Below are 19,619 nucleotides of genomic sequence, written 5' to 3'. Positions count from 1 at the left end.
ACAAAATAGCACATGAATGCTATATTTAGCGTCCTGGATGTTGGACATTCCCACCAGCGCTAGAACGCAGCATAAATGCTAATCGTCTAATGGCGGAAAACCCAGGTCTGCATCCTCACCAGAATCTAATCAACTGATCCATGGGCAAAGGATCCACCAAAGTACATCCAAATCCATTCATTATTTTTTAGATATATTGCTAACAAACAGACAAAACAGGCAATTAGAGCAACCCAAGTAAACAGAAAACTTCAATCACAGCGTCTTGACAAGTTCAAGCTAGTTTAACGGCTTCAAATGAGTTGGCGTTTAAATGCATGAACACTTCCAAGTTGTTGCTTTGAACCATCGTAGTCGTACCTATGGTTATTCCCATATGACCTGAATACAGCATCAGATCCAGGGACGCAATAAATAATCCTCTATGTTCAAAACCACAAAGCTCTGACTTATTAACTTTCAAACTGAATAAATTGCTTTTGAAGCTGAGAAGAATGTGAGCATCCTTAATGAAAACATGATATTAATTTCAGCTCCCTATACACCAGAATGGTCATAGATGTTTTGATGAAGGGAAATGTGTTGAACCAGTTTTTATGTCATTCTGAGATCTTGTGTTCATTTTCTTCTCTTCTTGCAGTTGGTCATGAAACTGAAAAGTGGTCGGTCTTCAGAAGATACCTTGAGTTCTACGTACTAGAATCAAAACTCACTGAGTTCCATGGTAATGCGAAGCCTTTTCCTAACTTATTTGAATAAAAAAGCCAACTTTGTTTGGAAAAGTTTGCAAATGTTTAAAAAAATGGAAACCAATCTGTTGCGTCCTTATTTTGTCTTAATGAGCTACTTGTGAATTTTTAATTTCACCTCTTTTTGCAGGCTCATTTGCGGACGCACAGCTTCCATCCAAAAGAATCATTGGACCAAAGAACTATGAATTCCTTACATCAAAAAGGGAAGAATTTGAGGAATATTTAAAGGTATTTGCACTGGATAATAGTAGGTATATGTGTGGTGTCTACAAAATGTGTGAGTTTCTTGTTTTTTTGCACTGCACATCCCAGAGATCACCTGTCAATCAAACAGTGTGGGCGGAGCTCGGATTTTCTGTTGATGCAGTTTGAGTTTCTCTTTTCTTTGTCTGTTCAGCCATGGTGGCTATCGCTGCTCATGCTAACTACCCAGTTCTTCTTCTTCTTTTATTCCAAACAAACCGGAAATGTAAAACACATTCACTTTTCCCAGGAAAGAGCTACCAGACACCAGTGTTACCAGTGTTAAGAACAGACAATATAAAAGCTTTCATGAACTGGATATAGGTTGAATCACTACTGTGTTATAACAATTTATAACAATTTGCGATAACAAACAGATACAAAAAAAATACAAAAATTCAACAATTTCATGGATGATGGGAGAAAGCATGTCTGAGTTCTATATTCAGAATATTTGTGGTAGCTACCGAATGTACGGACCATCTGCATGTGTTTGTACTTGTGTGATAATTTAAGCTTTAAAGTCGCTCTGGATAAGAACATCAGCAAAATATCTGAAATGTAAATGTACTAACGTGTGTGTGTGTGTGTGTGTGTCCCTGTCCAGAGGCTCCTGCAGCATCCAGAGCTCAGTAACAGCCAGCTGCTCGCTGACTTCCTGTCTCCTCACAGTGTGGAGTCTCAGTTCCTGGACAAGATGCTGCCTGATGTCAATCTAGGTGCGTACCGATTGCTTGTACACTCTATACATTTGTCCTAATCATTATTTCATGATGACATGTATGTCTGTCTGTGTACGCTGTGTGAAATATGGCAATCGGAGTGCTCAAAAATTCCCCCCAAAACTTCTAAATTGAGTATGGCTGTATACAAAGCACATACTTAAATCATAAATATTCATCTTATCAAAGTCAGTGGATTGTAAGTATTTACAAGGTTGGCCAGAGTCAAACATGAATGTCAGTGCACTCCACACTAGGTGGCAGTGTGCATTTTCAGTTTGTGATTTCTCCATAGGAAAAAAAAAACTGCTCAGTTCATGAATGAACTTGCTCTGTCTATCATCTAATCCTTGCTTGCTGAATGAGAGTCTGCTCCCTCTGTCTTCTCACATCCCAAGAAGTAATATCACCAGTTTTGCTCTCGTAATCTCTTGTCAGACAGACTGTGATTTGTGAGGCCTGTTATTAGATAAGTTTTACTGCTTGGATGATTTGTAAACCAACCCCTTTTTCTTTTCCAGGAAAGATTTTCAAGTCTGTACCAGGGAAACTGATAAAAGAGGTGAGGCCCTCCTGGACTGAAATGTTGCTATAATACAAATGCTGCTAAAAGAATCCAGGAAATCTCATATACCTGGTGTTTCAAAAGTAGGCATTCATGTTTTATATACATTATTAATACTCACTGTATTATTAAATATTTTTCCTGTTTCCAGATACACCTATGTGGACTATTGACTATTGAATAATTGTTGAATTCAGTTATTTTGTTAAAATGACTAAATAAGTTAAAAATAACTACAATTATGCAGCTTTGTTTTTCATTATTATTGTTAGAAATTGTATAACTGCTTTTGAAACACACTGTATATTTAGTATCTCCTGGGTATGACAGGAGCAAGTGGTGTTGCAGTGGAAATGTAAATTTAGATGTTGGGCCTTACTTTTATGAATCAAGGCACAAGCACACAGGCACTGGTGCATATTTTTGGTAATTTCGTGACCAGTGGTTTTGGCTACACTGCAGCTGTGGTTGGATTAGGAGGAATAAACTATCAGTAGATGTGTTAGGGGCTGCCGTTGGTCATTGCCAATCAGATCGGCTCCTCTCCTTCCTTTTAAAAGCGGCTCCTCTCCTTCCTTTTAAAAAGAGTGTGTTCCCCGCCGCTCCCTGACAGTATCATAATAGATGAGGAGGAGGAGGATAAAAAAACTTCTCCCTAGAGGAAACTGATGTCCTTGTTCGGGAGCTACAGAGTCCCAAGCTGTAAATAAATGGCACCCCAAATCTACCAAAATGTCAGAACAAAAGCTCCATGCAAGAAATAGCTAGCGGCATACAGTTTTTCTCTATTGCACCTGTGCTACATGTTTTGGTGTGCAGATTCCCCGCTTTTTTGCAGTTACCCCAAATATACCACCAAGGAGATAATGTCCCTTTTAAAAGTTAAATTCCCGTTTTTGGAGATATTGAAATCCTCGCACTGTGCATAATGAGTCGCATCCACAGTTTTGTGTTGGAAGGCAATGATTCACACAGTCACCGCATGTGCAGATACAACTGACTTTGTAGGACAATAAAACATTGTACAAAGTCTGAAGTATCCTTGCGCAAGACACTGAATCCCTACCAGCTGCAGGGTCGCTGTTCTGTAGCTGAACCTGACCTTTGACCTTCCACCATGAGGATAAAGAGAGTATCACATTATTGGGGTTGGGACGCATCAGTTTGCTTTCTTTCTTTCTTTCTTTCTTTCTTCTGTCTTTCTCTCTCCCTTTCCCCCTTTATCTCTCTCTCTTTATTTCTCTCTTTACCTCTTTCTCTCTCTCTCTCTTTCTTTCTCTCAGCACTGCACATGTTTCTTGGATTTCCTCTCTCCCAGGTTCCCACATGACACCCCCATATCCCCATTATCACCCCTCCTCTTACATCCAGTGTTTTTCTACGTCAGCACTCACCCTAGTTGAACAGGATGAGGATATTATACAATACACAATGTACAACTGGCTGTGCTGACCTCTGACCTCTGACCTCTGACCTCTGCCTTCCAGAAAGGACAGAACCTGGAGCCGTTCATCCAGTCCTTCTTCAATTCCTGCGAGTCGCCCAAACCCAAACCCAGCCGCCCGGAGCTGACCATCCTCAGCCCGACTGCCGAGAACAACAAGAAGGTACCAGACAATTCACTAGACACTCACTTTTCACTAGATTAGCTTGGTGCGTAGGAGAGAATAGGAGCTTCAAATGATGGTTGGTTACCTGCCAGAGTGTCTTATATTGCCACTCAAACACACACACAGATATAGCATGTTGAATGTATAAAATAAGAGTGATATGCAGCATCTGAAATTAACATCCACTAAGCGGCAAATGCCAGTCAGATATTTCTCTGGCGGGTAAATCATCACAACAATTTTTGAGACATTAATATTTTGAATGCCTCGGTTATATTCAGTCTTTTGTCTTTGCCTGTTCCAAACTTTGTCCCTGCTGGCCACCGTACACAGTCTCTGACCATGAGCCAATCAAACCTAATCAGATCAAATCAAAGCAAAACAAAACAAAACAATGGCTCTGTATCAAACAGGCTCCACAGAATGGAACCAAGAAGAAAAACAGAGTGCTACAAAAATGGTGGAAAGCATCAAAAAACCTTCAAAAGAAGGTGCTCTTTGCTTTTTAGTATGTAACTGAATGAAAACAAAAGTCCAAGGCACTCTTCTAACAAAAACTTTAAAAAGCATTATGTTTTTGAACATGAATTGTTTGAAGCGCCCTGATGAAGGCCAATGCCAAAACATGCTAGAGTGTTGTAAATGTTTGTAAAAGTGTCTAGCTGAGCCATAAAATAAAGGCTTTTTAAAGTTTTCAAAGAAGAGAGCCTTGGACTTTTGTTTCATTCAGGCTCCATAGCATGTGTGAGGCCACCAAAAAGAAAAAAACGAAGTGGAAAAAAAGATCCATTGTGTCAGTGAATGAGTGAAGTTTTATATCAAAACTCCAAATCTGCTGTCAGTGTCAGTATATTCCATATCTTGTCAGTATTTTTCAGCACCAGTGTCACCAAGACAGATTCCTGTATATTTGATTTCACACTGTGTTTGAAGAGTTGTTTTTTTCTGTCTGGATCTGTACCGTCACCCTATAGAATTCCACTCAATCCCATCTTATCAGGTTTGAGGGAAAAGGATGTTTTGACTTCCTCTGTCCTCCTCGTGTCAGGAGGATATGTCATGTACTGTATGTTAGTACAATAAATCCTCATGTTTTTATGCCTCCGCACCGGCGACAGCTGTGGCCGGAGGCATTATGTTTTCGGGTTGTCCGTACGTCCGTCCCATTCTCGTGAACGTGATATCTCAGGAACGCCTTGAGGGAATTTCCTCAAATTTGGCACAAACGTCCACTTGGACTCAAGCATGAAGTGATTAGAATTTGGTGGTCAAAGGTCAAGGTCAAGGTCACTGTGATCTCACGTCCGTCCCATTCTCATGAACGCGATATCTCAGGAACGCCTGGAAGGAATTTCATTACATCTGGCACAAACGTCCACTTGGACTCAAGGATGAACTGATTAGAATTTGGTGGTCAAAGGTCAAGGTCACTGTGACCTCACAAAAGACTTTTTTCATTACATCTGGCACAAACGTCCACTTGGACTCAAGGATGAACTGATTAGAATTTGGTGGTCAAAGGTCAAGGTCACTGTGACCTCACAAAATACTTTTTTGGCCAACTCAAGAATTCATACGCTAATTATGACAAAATTTCACACAAATGTCTAATAGGATAAAATGATGACGTGATGACATTTTATATCCAAAAGTTCAAAGGTCAACTTCACTGTGACATCATAATGTTTTGCTTACCACTGTAGCTGAGAAAACGATCTTGGGTCATTTTACGAAAATGGTGGAAGTGCTGTCACTTACTTTTGCAGACACCAAAATCCTTTAAGTTGACCTAATAATCACATGAATTATATATGTTCCACAAATAAAGACTGTCCTTGCAATGATAAAACAAAGTTTATTGGCGGAGACATACAACTGCTACTTCTAGTTCTCCATGGACAGGAAACTACCATTGTTGTCAACACACCACAGTGGCTTGTAAATCCCACATTCAACAACCACTTTCACTATGATGCCAACTATTTTTTATAATAGAATTAGTCTTGTAATTATGGTTGGTTAGCTGCCAAAGTTTGTAGAGTAGACAAACTTGCCAGCTACAGTTTTCCAGCATTTGGCTTGTGGCTGATATTGTTGGAACACTGTCAAGTAAAATCGTGTTTCACAATTCTCTACTGTGGGGAAAAGTTACCAAATATATTCAGGCTTTAGGGGTAACCCTGCGATATCAGTCCCAACACTGTTTTGATGAGTTTGGGGATGATCACCTTGTGACCTTGCCTTTTCGACTCCATAAACTCGCTGGGAAAGTGAATGAGTAATGCTCTCCTCTCCCTGATTAATTAGCGTCAAAGTACCCTTGATACCCAACTCCTTCAACAGTTATTGTTGAAGTGCCCTTGAGCAAGGCACTCAAGCCCCAACTGCTGCTCAGTGGCAAACAAAAGACTATGGTTGCACCAGGGTGTGAATTTATATAACTGTATGAACGTGAACAAATCGGTGCTGGAAAAGCGCACATAGATATAAAAACTGCTGCCCTAAATTCATCAGTCTATATTTAATAAACCCAATTGATTCTGCCATCTAAAGCATGACTGTTTTGTGAGCGAATAGCTTAAATGTTCAGTGCAATAAGAATTGTATTTCTTAATTTCATGGTATAATTTAACCAAGGACCTGTTAGTGTAAAGTAACCCAAATTAATAGAACTGTGAGCGCTGTGAAAATTTGACTAACACCCTTTGAAAAACCCTTCCCCGGGTTGTCAACACAATCAAACAAATTCTGATCTACTTCTTCGTGTAAATCACCTACACCCAGGTTTTAATGAATGCTCTGATTGGTCGACAGTATGCATAGTTAATCGGATGACCCGCAGTCTGTCAGAGAGTACATCCAACATTCCACATTTGTTCCCCAAAGATAGAAATATTGTCTAACTTCAGTGGAAGGTTCGGCTCTCACTCAGTCCTACAGGCTTTGCACCATCTAAACATCAAAAACAGGGAAACAATGATGCTCATTGTGTTAGAAATCAACATCAAACAAATCATTGCACTGGATCTTTAAGATAATTCATACCTTTAATAGTGACTTATAACCTTTTCATGTCAGCAATCATTTTATGGATGTTTTGGATTGAAACTATTCAGTTGCACAATTCAAATTGAATTCCAAGATTCCTGTATTCTGTGATATTTAATTTTTCTGAGAGCATAACTATAAATCTCTCTTTAATCTGCAGCTCTTCAATAACCTGTTCAAGAACAACGCTAACCTGTCGGAGAGCTCAGAGAGGAGACACAACGAGAACTACTTCATGGAAATGATGAGTCTTAACGGCATGTACGACTACATGACGTATGTCGGTAAGTAGCGGTGACAATGCCAAGAGATCCTCTAGGAAGGGATTATTATTAAACTATACTGCAATATGATGCAGTATGGTGGTGTTAGAACTCTTCAGCCTAACTAGATTTCTTGTAAGGGACTTGTCGCTTTTTGCCCTGTCCTTTTTGTCCAGTATCCCAAAATAGTCCAATAGGGATCCAGTTTTGCACTTGAAATTCATATATTGTTAGGTCAGTGGTTCGCGGGGTCCGGGGACCACCAGGGGTCCTTCAGGGTGTTCCAGGGGGTCCCCAGTAAATTGATGAATTGTTAAACTTCAGCATTATGTCATTTACAAGAAGTTAACACAGTTAGAGAATGTAGAGGAATGACTGTTTTGATCATAGTTTCTCTGTTATCTCTCTACCTACAATATAGATAGTTAAGGAATTCTGGACAAAATCATATCTAACAATACAAATAGTCTCAGATTTGGGTTTGAGAGACAGAATCTCATCAAATGGGGGTCCGTGGCCCTAATGTGGACTAAATTAGGGGTCCTTGATATGAAAAAGGTTGAGAATCACTGTGTTAGGTGTTTTTATTGTGAGCACACTATGGTGAATTCCTAGCTGCTTGTAACATGTTCATGGGCGACTGTTGATTCAGATACAGACACAAGCTTCGTTTTTCAAGAGCGCTAGCTATTTGTCCAGAGTTCAAGCAGCCTCGGTCTCACTGGTGTTTTGACCGACAGGCCGAGTGGTTTTCCACATGCCGGACTGGCTGCATCACATCATGGCCGCCGGGAGAATCCTCTTCAAGAACACGTTTGAAGCCTACATGGACCAGTACATGCAGTCCAAACTGGACCAGATCCTTCAGGAGCACCGCATGGTCTCCCTCATCACCCAGCTCAGAGGTAGGAAGGGTGTGTGTGGGTGGGTTTGTGTGTGTGTGTGTGTGTGTGTGTGTGTGTGTGCTCCCTCTTGTACTTGGATTTGAAGATTTCCAAAGCTTCCTTGATTGCAAGTAAAGGAAGTTGGTTCCAAAGATAGGGATCTCGGTAGGAAAACATGTTTGTCTTCGCCTTCTTCTGCTCCACCTCCCTGTTTCCTTCCCCTGACTCCACCAAGGCTTTGTCTGCTTCTCCCAGTCATCACAAGACATTCAGGCTCATAATTTACCCTTTGCTGCTGTGAAAGCCAGGACATTTCGCTTTTTTGTCAGGGTTATTGTAGTTGGGTTATAGCCAGGGTGGGACATTAACATCACCAGCCACCTGCTAAATGCTGGTTAATTTCGGCTGTGATTAGTCAACTCTGTCAGCTACTTTGGCAGGTAACCGTGCATCATTTGGATGTCCTAATCTATTCTAAAAACCAAGTTGGCTGGTAAAATAGTGAAAGTGGCTGGTGGATTCTGAGATGTACCAGCCAAAAAAAAGTTTCCTGTCCTGGTTATGGTATTCATGTGTGACAGCTCACAAACAGTATACTTGAGTACCTCTAATAACATTTAAATATTAATATTAATGTAAATTAGGGCTGAACAATTAATACAAATTTTTATCGAAATCGCAATATGGCCTACTGCAATTTTCAAATTGCAGGAGGCGCAATATTTGTTAAAGGTGAAATGTGTCAAAATACCATTTTAAATGAAATATTGTGGTGCTGTAGAGATGTCCTGGCCTACACATCATATTCTACAGACTTAAGAAAACATCTTTGTTTGGTACAGATCCCCGCAAAAATCACACCATAATCATTTTAATATGATACATAATATATTTTCAATGAAAATGAGAATAATGATGTAAAAATTATCATTCCCTCTAATATCGTAAATCATATCGCAATTGCAATATCAGTCAAAATAATCGCAATTAGATATTTTTTCAAAATCGTTCAGCCCGACTGTCTGCTCCTCCTTTCCATGGGTGAAAGACGGGGAGAGAGAGAGAGAGAAGGAAAGAGGCAGCAGCGGTAACTAGGAGGAATAAAATAAAAGTTATGAAGAGACTGACATATGATGGTTTTTCTCTCTACCTGCGTTCTTTATATTGTCGTTTCCGCCTGCAGATGCTGTGTTCTGTGAGACCTGCGAGGAGCGAACGACAGAGGACAAACAAATCAGAGCCAAGCAGACGTTTGAGGAGATGATGAAGTATTTACCAGGTCAGTTTCAACACCGACCATCTCATCATCCATGACCTTGTTTATGTCGTAGTAGTAGTACTTTATTAATGCCACTGTGAGAAATTTCTTTATCACAGAAACATCGCAAGCAGTGCTCGTACCAAGCATAAATGCGGAATACAAAAAAACACATAGGGCACATGCATATTCACAACCGTCCATGTTGATACGAAGCGGACGGATCAAGCAAAAATTCATTACGATCATTCCACAGTTTCTCGGAACAAATGAGCATTTGAACCTCTCTGTAGACTTGACTTTTATTTCCCCAGAAACCCTAAATCCTTTTATTATTATTGCTAGCGCAGTGCCCGTTTGCACCGCTGCTGCACAGAGCGCTGTTCGCTTGTTTATTCAAAGTTTATTAATATTGAACGTGTCGCGTATCCAAATTGCACCAAATCCGACACTGCACTTCCTTGGGTCCCCAGCAATATACCCGCCACGTGTGAAGTCGATCGGACGAACGGTTCTCGAGATATGCGACAGACACACACACACACAGACAGAGATTCCTTTCTTTATAGTATGATTATTATTATTATTATTATTATTATTATCAGTCTTATTAAATCAGACTAGCTCACTGAGAACACACTCTGATATAACCAGGCTAGTCGGCTAAGAACTCCAGGACAAGATACTTTTTTTTATGGATCCCAAAACTCATCAGACGCTTTCACTGTTAGCCATTTTGTGTTTTTCTGAATAAAAGAGAAACTCCAGATGAGGGTTGGTAACTTATCAAATTAGCTGACAGTACAAACTGATTTACCAACCACAGATAAACTTCCTCTAGCATTTATGCAAGATGTGTGCTCCTGTTTCTCATCTAAATTGTGTTTTTTGTTTATTTATTTTTTGTACATATTTTTTTACTAATTTTGTATTTTCTACTGTATGCTTTATTTTGTCGCCTCTGCTGCCATTTCATGGCCAGGTCTCCCCTGTTTAATTGAAATAACTAAAGGGAGCTACAGTGTGCGGACCTTCCTCTTTCTTTCATGCTGTCTTCTATTGGTCCAGCACCTCCTTGAAGGTTTTTGGATGTGTGCGACTACTTCACAGTATTTATCAGATCTCCCTTGGACAAGATTGGGAGATTATTCCTCTTTTCACTTCCCCCAGCTTAGATTCCCCCAGCTGGTCTGCGGATTCAAACCTGCGTCTTTGTGGTCCCCATTTCACCACTTGTCCTTTCAGAAATACACTTCCAGTTTCTAGTATCTTGTGTGCATGATAAACATTTTCTTTCCAAGCAAGTGAAAAACAATCCTTTATACAGAACTAAAAGATAAGTTTCTGTACAGCATGTGAGTGAACAAAGTCCCTGTAATCACAGTAAAGAATGTCCTGAAGGATACTATGGCTTTTATACAACTGCTACCAATATATGTGTACTGACGAAAACGTTTCCTCCAAAGTAGTGCACGTAAATAAGAATATAAACCAGGAGAAAACAAGAAAGATCGCTACAAGAGTTGGAATAACAACCAGTTTAGTTCAGTTAGTTGCTTGCTTGGCTAAACTCCCTGTTATATAAAGTATGAATAAAAATATTTGTCTGAATATCAGTATGAAGACAGATTATTGGAAAAAGAGCTTGCAGGCTCAGCAACTCCTCTAGAAAATGAAAAGGTTAAAGCTGCAATACGCAACTTTCCTCTGTTAGTCCCGCCCTCCTCCTCCCCTTCAGTTGGTCAAGTCCCTGCCCCAGACACCTGTCAGTCACCTTGATGATGTCATGTCTCCTGAGGCTGAGGTCACCGGCAGCGCAAAGCCTCCACCGCCGATGCTCACCGTGTTTCTGAATTTAGTTTAGCTTCGCTGTCGTTTCTTTTCTTCCTGCTTTCCTCCATTGTTGTTGTTGTTGTTGTTGCTGGGACCGCAGGCCACACCCACAAGACACACCCACAGGAAATGGTTTACACCCCAAAACGTCCCAACATCACCGAATAGCCATTTTCAGGCAAACTGGGAGATTTAGGCACGAACACACACTGATAAAGTAGAATATATCCTATTTATTGTTATTTTAATTTCCAAAAAGTTGCATATTGCAGCTTTAAACGCAGCATATGGTATCCAAGTCAATCGGATCAATTCTTGATTATTTAGGTCGTTTCCTCACTGCTCCTTGTCTCTGTGACTCTGTTTTAACTGACTGTTTTATTGTTTTTATGATGTATTTAACGGTTTTATTTTGTTTCATTTTATTGTCTTTCATAATGTTTTATTGCTCTGTTACTACTCCTTATTTGCTGCTGTCTTGGCTGGGTCTGCCTCGCAATACACTGGGATGTTGGTGTGCATCCAAACACACCTAATCAGTCACTGAGTTGTAATAATATCCTGTAAGCCGCTCCTTCCTCATTGTCCTCAGCTAAGTGCCGGCTGTACCCAAACACACCCTGCCAAGGATTCAGACAGATGCTACGAGAGATGAATTGGCTCATAGAGGAAATATATTGTGCTGACATGTTCACCAAACTGAAGAGGTTGCTAAGTGTGTGTGTGTGTGTGTGTGTGTGTGTCATTTCAGACTTTGTGGGGAAGTGCATTGGTGAAGAGGCTAAATATGAGGGCATCCGGCTTCTCTTCGATGGTTTCCAGCAGCCTCTTCTCAACAAGCAGGTAAACCCCAAACCAGAGGACTGTATCTAATAGGCTTGGGCCGATATTTGATAATATTGCGATATTTCATAAAAATCACAATCTTTTCCGCGGTATTGAATATTGAATAGCCTTGAACTTTGATGTAATTTAGAAGCAAAAAAAAAAACAAAAAAAACAAACAAACCTCAGAGGGACCAAAAAAAGATCCCCCATGCTGTAAAGTAAAGTGAAATATACCTGTGTGTATGTATATAGAGCACATTTCATGCTCAAGCAGCTCAGTGTGCTTCACAGTAATGTAATAAAAAATAATAGTAATAAGAGCAAGTAATAAAATAGCATTAGAAGGAATAAAAACACACAAGATAAACCAGAAGGGCCCTTGGAGAGCGCAGAACTCCGCCATGGTTTGTGCTATTATTGCTTGTTCGTGAGTCGGATCCGGATCCGCTCCAAAATGTAATGGGTTCTTCCTTGGCCCATGCTACACCCTTCCACCAAGTTTCATGAAAATCGGGCCAGTAGTTTTGTAAACAACACAGCAATAAGAGCAATAAAATATGAATAAAAACAATGATAAATGCTGTTTTAGAGGCTTTTCCATCCTGCCAAGAATACAATTTTGGAGAGAAACACTGAATACTTTTTTGTGGAATTTATCAATTTCATTAAAAAAAATATTGAATACCAGCACAAAATATCAGCTTTTGGCATCTTCAATCAAAAAAGCAGGTTGTCGGCCTTCATCTGTCAAACTGTAGTGGATATAAACTCCTCAAACACATGGACTGTATGGGGCAGAGGGGAATCGAACCCACGGCCTTTTGGCTTCACGCCGGCCTCTCTGACCGTTAGCGGTGAGTTGAACTTGGTGCTGTGATGTCACGTGTCTCCTCAGGTGACCTACGTCCTGCTGGACATCGCCATGCAGGAGCTGTTTCCTGAACTCGGCAAGGTAAACAACTGACAGAGGGGGGGAATGTATAGGAATAACACAGGAAAGACGTGGCTTGGTGTGTGTTATGTTCGGTGACATATGGGAGTGTGTGTGTTTAGTCTGCTGCAGATGTGTATATATATATGTGTGTGTGTGTGTGTGTGTGTTCATGCTTATTCTGGTGTAGGATTTTGTTCATGCGCTGGAATCATACTCGCTCATTTACAGATTTTACACACACATGGATAAAATCGATTTTTAAGTTTATTACTAAAACCATCTATACTATAACTACAAAAAGTTCTGAATGGACGTGTTTGTGCATGTGCGTTTATGTAAATCAAGTTGAATTTTATTTATATATCACAATTCATATAACAACGTAATCCAGAGTGCTTTACAAAACAAGGTTAAAACCAGTTCAGGCTCATGAAAAAGAAAGCTGAGAAGAACAGGAGACGTAATATTTAAATAGTGTATAAATATGGTTAAAAACGAGTTATTCAGCTTATGCATGTGAGCTTATGTGTGTGTGTATATGATGTGCATATTTAGATTGGGAGGTGTGTGTGTGTTGGTGAGTGTGTGTGTGTATATTGGGGGAGGGAGTGAGTGTTGCATGATAGTTTCTAGACATCAGTACTCAGCACTAAAATAGATTTTAATTGAGTTTTATCCCTGACAGCGTCCTGATGACTAGAACAGGCTTAGTGGGGAATTGTTCCTCTGCTCACATGTCGATTCATTACAGATAAACCAGAACACACTCTGTACCGTCCCATGATGCATCAGTGGCGACAACGTGCACAGTAGATCATTGAATAAGAGGAGATTGTGGGAGTTGTTGTAAAATGTATAATAGAGCAGTTTTGTCTCCTATAAGTAATTAGGTACTGAACAGATGAGATTTGTAGAAAAGGGTTTTCTCAAGTGCTCAAGTCCCAAGTCAGTCTTAAGTCTTGAGGCACAAGTCTCAAGTCAAGTCCCAAGTCTAAATGTAGATTACCAAGTCAAGTCCAAGTCAAGTCCATGTCATTAATGTCAAGTCTCAAGTCTAAATGTAGAACAGCAAGTGAAGTCAGAACAAATCAAGAGTCCAGTATCAATTTAATATCTTAAAGAAAACTAAGTATCTAGGACTTTTCAGTGCAATATGGATTTAATAGGATAAAAAAGTAAAGTCTCAAGCAATTAAGAACTGTGACTAGAGTCCAAGTCATGTGACTCGAGTCCCCACCTCTGAGTTTGATAGAGAAATAGTGAATCATCTCACCGTGACTGACCTGAATTTGTCTCTTTTGGACCACAACACAGTGCAAAATAAAATAAAATAAATGAAACTAAATAGAGCGGAAAACTCCCCCATGGAAGCTCCTGTAACTGCTGCTGTAAAGATGAATGACCTAATTCAGTTCAGTTACTCAACCCAAAACCTCAGAACCACTCGACTTTATCCTAAGCATTACTCTGCTTGGATCCTTGTTTAGCAAACACAACTGAAAGAGGTTTGAGTTCACATTGTTTACAGGAAGGGCTGACTGACTGCATCTTTTTCAGTTTCTGTCCAAATATTTAGGCATCTGCAGTAGATGCAATACAGTGGGAAGAAGAATACTTACTATTTTTTTTTATCACACTTTTATTTGTTACAAATTCTGTCTCCACTCAGCTATTCTTTTAAGTTTCATTTGTGTTAAATGTGCATAATCATGTGAACTTACTTGTTGAACATCTTTAACTGTAACTTACATATATATGAATTCATCATCCTGTAAATAAGCTTTGCCTCAGTATTTCAGTGTATTTCTCTCAGCCTTTGATCCTGAGGGTTTGGGATCATGGAGTTTGTACTGTTTGTTTGCTCTCACCGACTCCTGGCCGTGAAGCAAATTGCCCCTCAGTCGAGATTACAAATATTTAACATGAACTGTCACTGCCACACTTTTCCACTGCACAGCACTTTCAGCGTGCCTCCGGTTCGGTGCAGGAACCTACTTCTTGGCTCTGCGGAACACAGCGGCTGGTGAATGCCAAAATTCAGCACTTTACCAGCCAAGTCGTGTCTTAGAAAAGGATAATGCCTCCAAACAGTGGCTGGTTTCCTGCCAAAGTGGCTGGCTGAGTTAGCAGACAGAGAAAATCTACCTGCATATGACCAGGTGCTCATTTCCCACCCAGGTGCTGGTCTAAACGGGCCAAGCCCAAAAAAGTATGCTTCTTTTTTGTACAGTAGTGGAGTCATTGCTGTTAAATTTCCCAGGACCAGAGTGTGACTTGAATTTAAACCTGGCTTTTGAATGCGCAAGGAAGGAACATTTTTACATTTTTACAATTCTAGTACAAAATCCTCAACAGTCAAGAAACCAGTGTGAGGCGGTGGTGCGTTCCCAACAGGAAGCAGCAGCACAAAACACTCAGATGGGACAAAACCAGCAGAGTCTGAGGAAGATTCTGGAAACTGTCGGCTGTGTTTGGGCTCTAAATGCACTTTAAATCAACTGGAGCCCTTTTGTTTTTCTCTCCCTGCATGTGCTTCCCCACTTGAACGTCTTGCACTTGGTCACATTTTAAATTACCAAAATTAAAAATCGTCTGCAGGTGAAAAACAGGAGTGAACAAACAGCACAAATGTAAAGCTATGAGGCCAGATGGTTGATGGGTAATGTGTTTTCTCCACAGCAGGGACCGAAGGAGCCGTGAACCGAGTAAACCAGAGGATGTACACTATATACCAGCTGTCTCTTATCCCGGCTTATGGAAGTGCAATACTTAACAAATTCCACTGTCTCTGGGACTATCTCAGCATTCCAATGTATATTACTGACTAATAAAGATGTATATTTATTGAGTTTACTGCAGTTGTCTGGTGTCTGTTGCGCTTTCTTTCAAAATGAATGATTTAAAGTTGAAGAGTTCAATTCCAGAACATAATACATCTGCTTTGGAATATCCAAAATCCCAAGTTAATCATTGAATATTGCTATCAATCATTTGTGATCACACCAAACTCTCCAATTGTTCACTGATGACATACTCTTAACATTTTAACATGTTGGGGTCAAAACAGTTCAACTAAGTTACAGAGTTACATGGCACTCGGTATTCAAAATTATCTCTGTCTCTATCTGTTTAGTCTGTGTAATCTGTCTCACGTTGAGGAACAATTTTGAGATCACACCTTGCCAAAAAAAAAGTGCCACCTGAAATTCATCAGTCAATATTACAAAAACACAGATGATCGCATCCTCAGAAACGACTACTTTGTCAGCCAAGGACTTCAATTGTCTCGTAACTTTAATGCAAACTCATAATGAGCTTTATTTTCCCCACGTCTGTTAAGCGAAACGGTGGATCTCTCACTTTGAAACGCAACTCTTTGATCACTTCCATTTCTTCTGGGTTTGTCTGGTGGGAAGCAGATGTGGGTTAGGACAGCGTCACACACTTCCTCCTCTCCCACATCCAGAAACCCGTTCATAGACACAGTGCAGAGTGCGTCATACTTTGAATTTCACTTCATATTTAAAAATTGAAAATACAGCTCTGCTTTTCAGAATATAAGTTTGAGCGACGCTGACGTGACATTGGTTATTAAAGTGGATTGTTGGTAAGTTAACTATCTTACGTTCGCTAACAAGTCAGTGAGATTTCTCATTACTTTTGCACCCTGGACTGACAGTCAATACAGAGCAAACTATCCTGAGAGCCACATGAACACAACTCATCTGTTTTATAGAGAGGAACTGGCTCAGTAATGTCAGCTTAGTAGCAGCCTAATGTTAGGACAGCATGGTAGCTTTTAAACACATTTTAACATTCAGGTTATCTTACAAGAATATAACTAGATAATTACTGATAAGTTACTGACCAGTGACAAAATACTGGCCACATTATAAGTTAAAGTTTCCCCCTCTTCTACCATGAGCCACTGTCAGCCCCTCTCTCCTTACAGCCTGGATCCACATTTTTCTTCTCAACGGCTCCCTTGTTTTACTCAGGACCACAAAAAACTGTAATTCACGGTTTTTAAGTTTGTTGACTGTGAAGCCCACCACACAACAGCTTGTAGGCATGCTTAATTTGGGGAATAATGACAATGATGTGCATTCAGTCACACAAGGTGGATGGAAAGCGGTGCAGTGGTTTCCCCCACGATGGGCGTGGCCTATTTTATGCACTGTCTCTATGGGTACTTTACATGCTGCATTCAGGCTATGACAGATTTACCGAAAACACAAGCTGCCGACTGTGAGAAACTTTGGAATTTGTTGAAAGCGTGGATCCTGATACTGATATTTTTAATTGGCTAGCAAGCTATAAGAGAATGGCAGTAAGGAGTTTAAAGAGCGCTTGTCAAGATCCATGTTTCCGTTTGCAGATTATCCACCCACTTGTTTTCAAAAACGCTTCCGTTTTGCATTCTAATCGCACAAAGAATGACGAAATCCAGATTCAAATTTCATCTGTTTCTATCTGGCTGCTGCCTTGAGGTGGAAAAAAAAAAGTAAAAATCGACCCGCGTCCTGCGTATGACCCGCACTGATTTCCATGTATCATAAAGCTGCCAAGTCGGTGCTGTGCTAATCTCTTCGCAGCGCTCCAAATAAAGCCGAGGAGGAGGAGGAGGAGGAGCGCAGGGGGAATACTTTCCATTAAGTGTGGGTGTTTGGGGGCATTTGGCAACACTTCTCTGTGCTGCCGGTGCCAGCTGTGTCGGAGCCCAATGGAGCGACTAATCAGCCGTTCATTAGAAAAAAAAAAGGCAGTGTTGTTTGGGAGATCCATGACACAGAGAAGGCCTTGTTCCCTGGGCTCAGAGAGCTTTACCCAGCGGCTCTGTTAACCCTGCTGAGGATAGAAAACTCTCCCACTCCCACTCAGATGGATGCTAAGGCGGAATTCTGCTCTTCAAGTGTTAACTAAACACTGTTGATATCAGTTTCTATTCCGTCTGACGTGAAGTGAAGGATATGGGGATTCCTTCATACTACAACCAATAATGTGATGCTTAATTGATCCCTGCTGGGAAACTCTCTTTTCTCTTGTCCCTCTCCACAGGGAGGTCAGAGGTCAGGCTCAGCTACAGCACAGCAGCCCTGCAACTGGTAGGATTCAATGTTTTGCTCGAGGGCACTTCAGCAGGGCAGATAATTGCCAACATGGGGATTTGAACTCAGGCCGCCCTGCTGTCTATAGCAATTTTCTTAATGGAATAAATGGAATTCAAGTTTTTGGGAGATTAGCCCATTGGACAACTAAGCCATTAAGGGATGAGAAGATAAGAGACCAAAATCATCCATGTGTCCACAGTAGATTGTTTACTCCAATGCTCCATGCCAACACTTCAGTATACACTATGTTGAGTGATAAGAGACTCCATGCTAACACATTAGCGTAAACTGTGTTGAGTGATAGTCTACCAGCATGATCTCCGGAGTGAGCAAATGAGAACCTGTAACAGCTGTAAAGCTAAATGGTAAATAATCTCAAACGATAATGGCCAAGTCGGGCAGTTTTGAGCAGCAGATTTTACACAAAATATTCAAAAATTAGTACTAGTTTGAACTAGCAGGGACTACTTTCCCTGTTTCTGTAGTAAGTGAATGTGGTGGGCGATGGGAGACTGTACAGATAAAAATCATTGCACAGTGGATGAGTAAATGAGCTATATTGAGTTAATGATATTTCATTTTTAAAACTGAGGAATCTACAGGCCATATAATACCATATAAATACCAAAAAACAAACAAACATAAAAAAACCATATACCATATAAAACAACTTTTTATTACTAAAAGGTAAGTCTAATTAGTTTGGATAATCCTAGTTGCCTACTATCACTCAACATAGTGTATGCTAAAGTGTTAGCATGGAGCACCAAAGCGAATTAACTACCATAGAAAGACATGGATAATTTTGGCATCTTTGTTCTCATCACTTAACAGGCCAGTTGACCAATCTCCCAAAAACTTGGTATAATCAGAGTAAATTTCTGCAAAATTAAAGGAACAACGGGAAGACTGAAGACCACATTCAAGTTTTCTTGTCAGTGTGGTGTAAAAGGAGCCAGAAATGGTGTAGTTAATTCATCAGTTTATCATTAAAAAAGTGACAATGTTCAGTTTTTTCATAAACGGCATTATAATGAATGATGCTTTATGTTATCTATAACATAGGCTACATGAACACTTTTTGAAAAATTATCCTCTTACCAAATAATATTTGTATTTGACCTTTTAGCAAAACGTTTGGTGTCCATCTCTCCATGTAGCAAAAGCTTATCTGGAGACACGATTCATCATCAAAAATTGTTGCATAATTTGTATTTTTCAGTGTGGAATAAATTCCAAAATATGATGTCCACCATTTGAAAATAATGACACCGGCTCCTACAAAATGATTGCTGGCATCAAGGTAAAGAACATTATGGATCACTAGTATATGTTAAGATATTGAAGAGCTTATAAACTAGTTTCGTTTTTACAGATAGATAAAGATCAACATTTTTTTTGTTGTTCTTAAATATTTACAAATGAATTCAAGAAATGTTTTCATTGTCACAGAAAGCACCTTTAACATTATGGATAGAAACCCTTCATCTGCTCTCTGTGAGCTGCAGCGCTGGACCCGCTCAGCATCGTGAGGAACCCCAGTGTTTAAAGTAAGACAAGAGTATTTA

The 19,619-nt window shown here is 40.1% G+C and overlaps 1 protein-coding gene across 2 annotated transcripts in view; it reads left to right on the top strand.

The window, feature by feature from the left end:
- The window catches only part of LOC139653883 (sorting nexin-14-like), a 31,908-nt gene extending 16,115 nt beyond the window's left edge, over positions 1-15,793 (top strand). For both annotated transcript variants that reach the window (XM_071530889.1, XM_071530888.1), the window contains 11 exons: positions 641-724; positions 880-980; positions 1,603-1,714; positions 2,239-2,279; positions 3,770-3,889; positions 7,101-7,224; positions 7,944-8,108; positions 9,271-9,366; positions 11,930-12,021; positions 12,902-12,958; positions 15,620-15,793. In XM_071530889.1, the coding sequence (XP_071386990.1) occupies positions 641-724; positions 880-980; positions 1,603-1,714; positions 2,239-2,279; positions 3,770-3,889; positions 7,101-7,224; positions 7,944-8,108; positions 9,271-9,366; positions 11,930-12,021; positions 12,902-12,958; positions 15,620-15,640 (1,013 nt within the window). In that variant the 3' untranslated portion in view covers positions 15,641-15,793. The remainder of the gene's footprint in view (positions 1-640; positions 725-879; positions 981-1,602; positions 1,715-2,238; positions 2,280-3,769; positions 3,890-7,100; positions 7,225-7,943; positions 8,109-9,270; positions 9,367-11,929; positions 12,022-12,901; positions 12,959-15,619) is intronic.
- The last annotated feature ends 3,826 nt before the right edge of the window (positions 15,794-19,619 follow it).

The sequence above is a fragment of the Centroberyx affinis genome, unplaced genomic scaffold (genome assembly GCF_046629955.1).
Source record: "Centroberyx affinis isolate AG114_WGS23_722 - 3 ecotype Tasmania unplaced genomic scaffold, CSIRO-AGI_Caff_v1 ptg001997l_1, whole genome shotgun sequence".
Taxonomy (NCBI): domain Eukaryota; kingdom Metazoa; phylum Chordata; class Actinopteri; order Beryciformes; family Berycidae; genus Centroberyx; species Centroberyx affinis.
The sequence above is the reverse complement of the archived record's forward strand: the minus strand, read 5'-3'. Positions and strand labels throughout refer to the sequence as shown.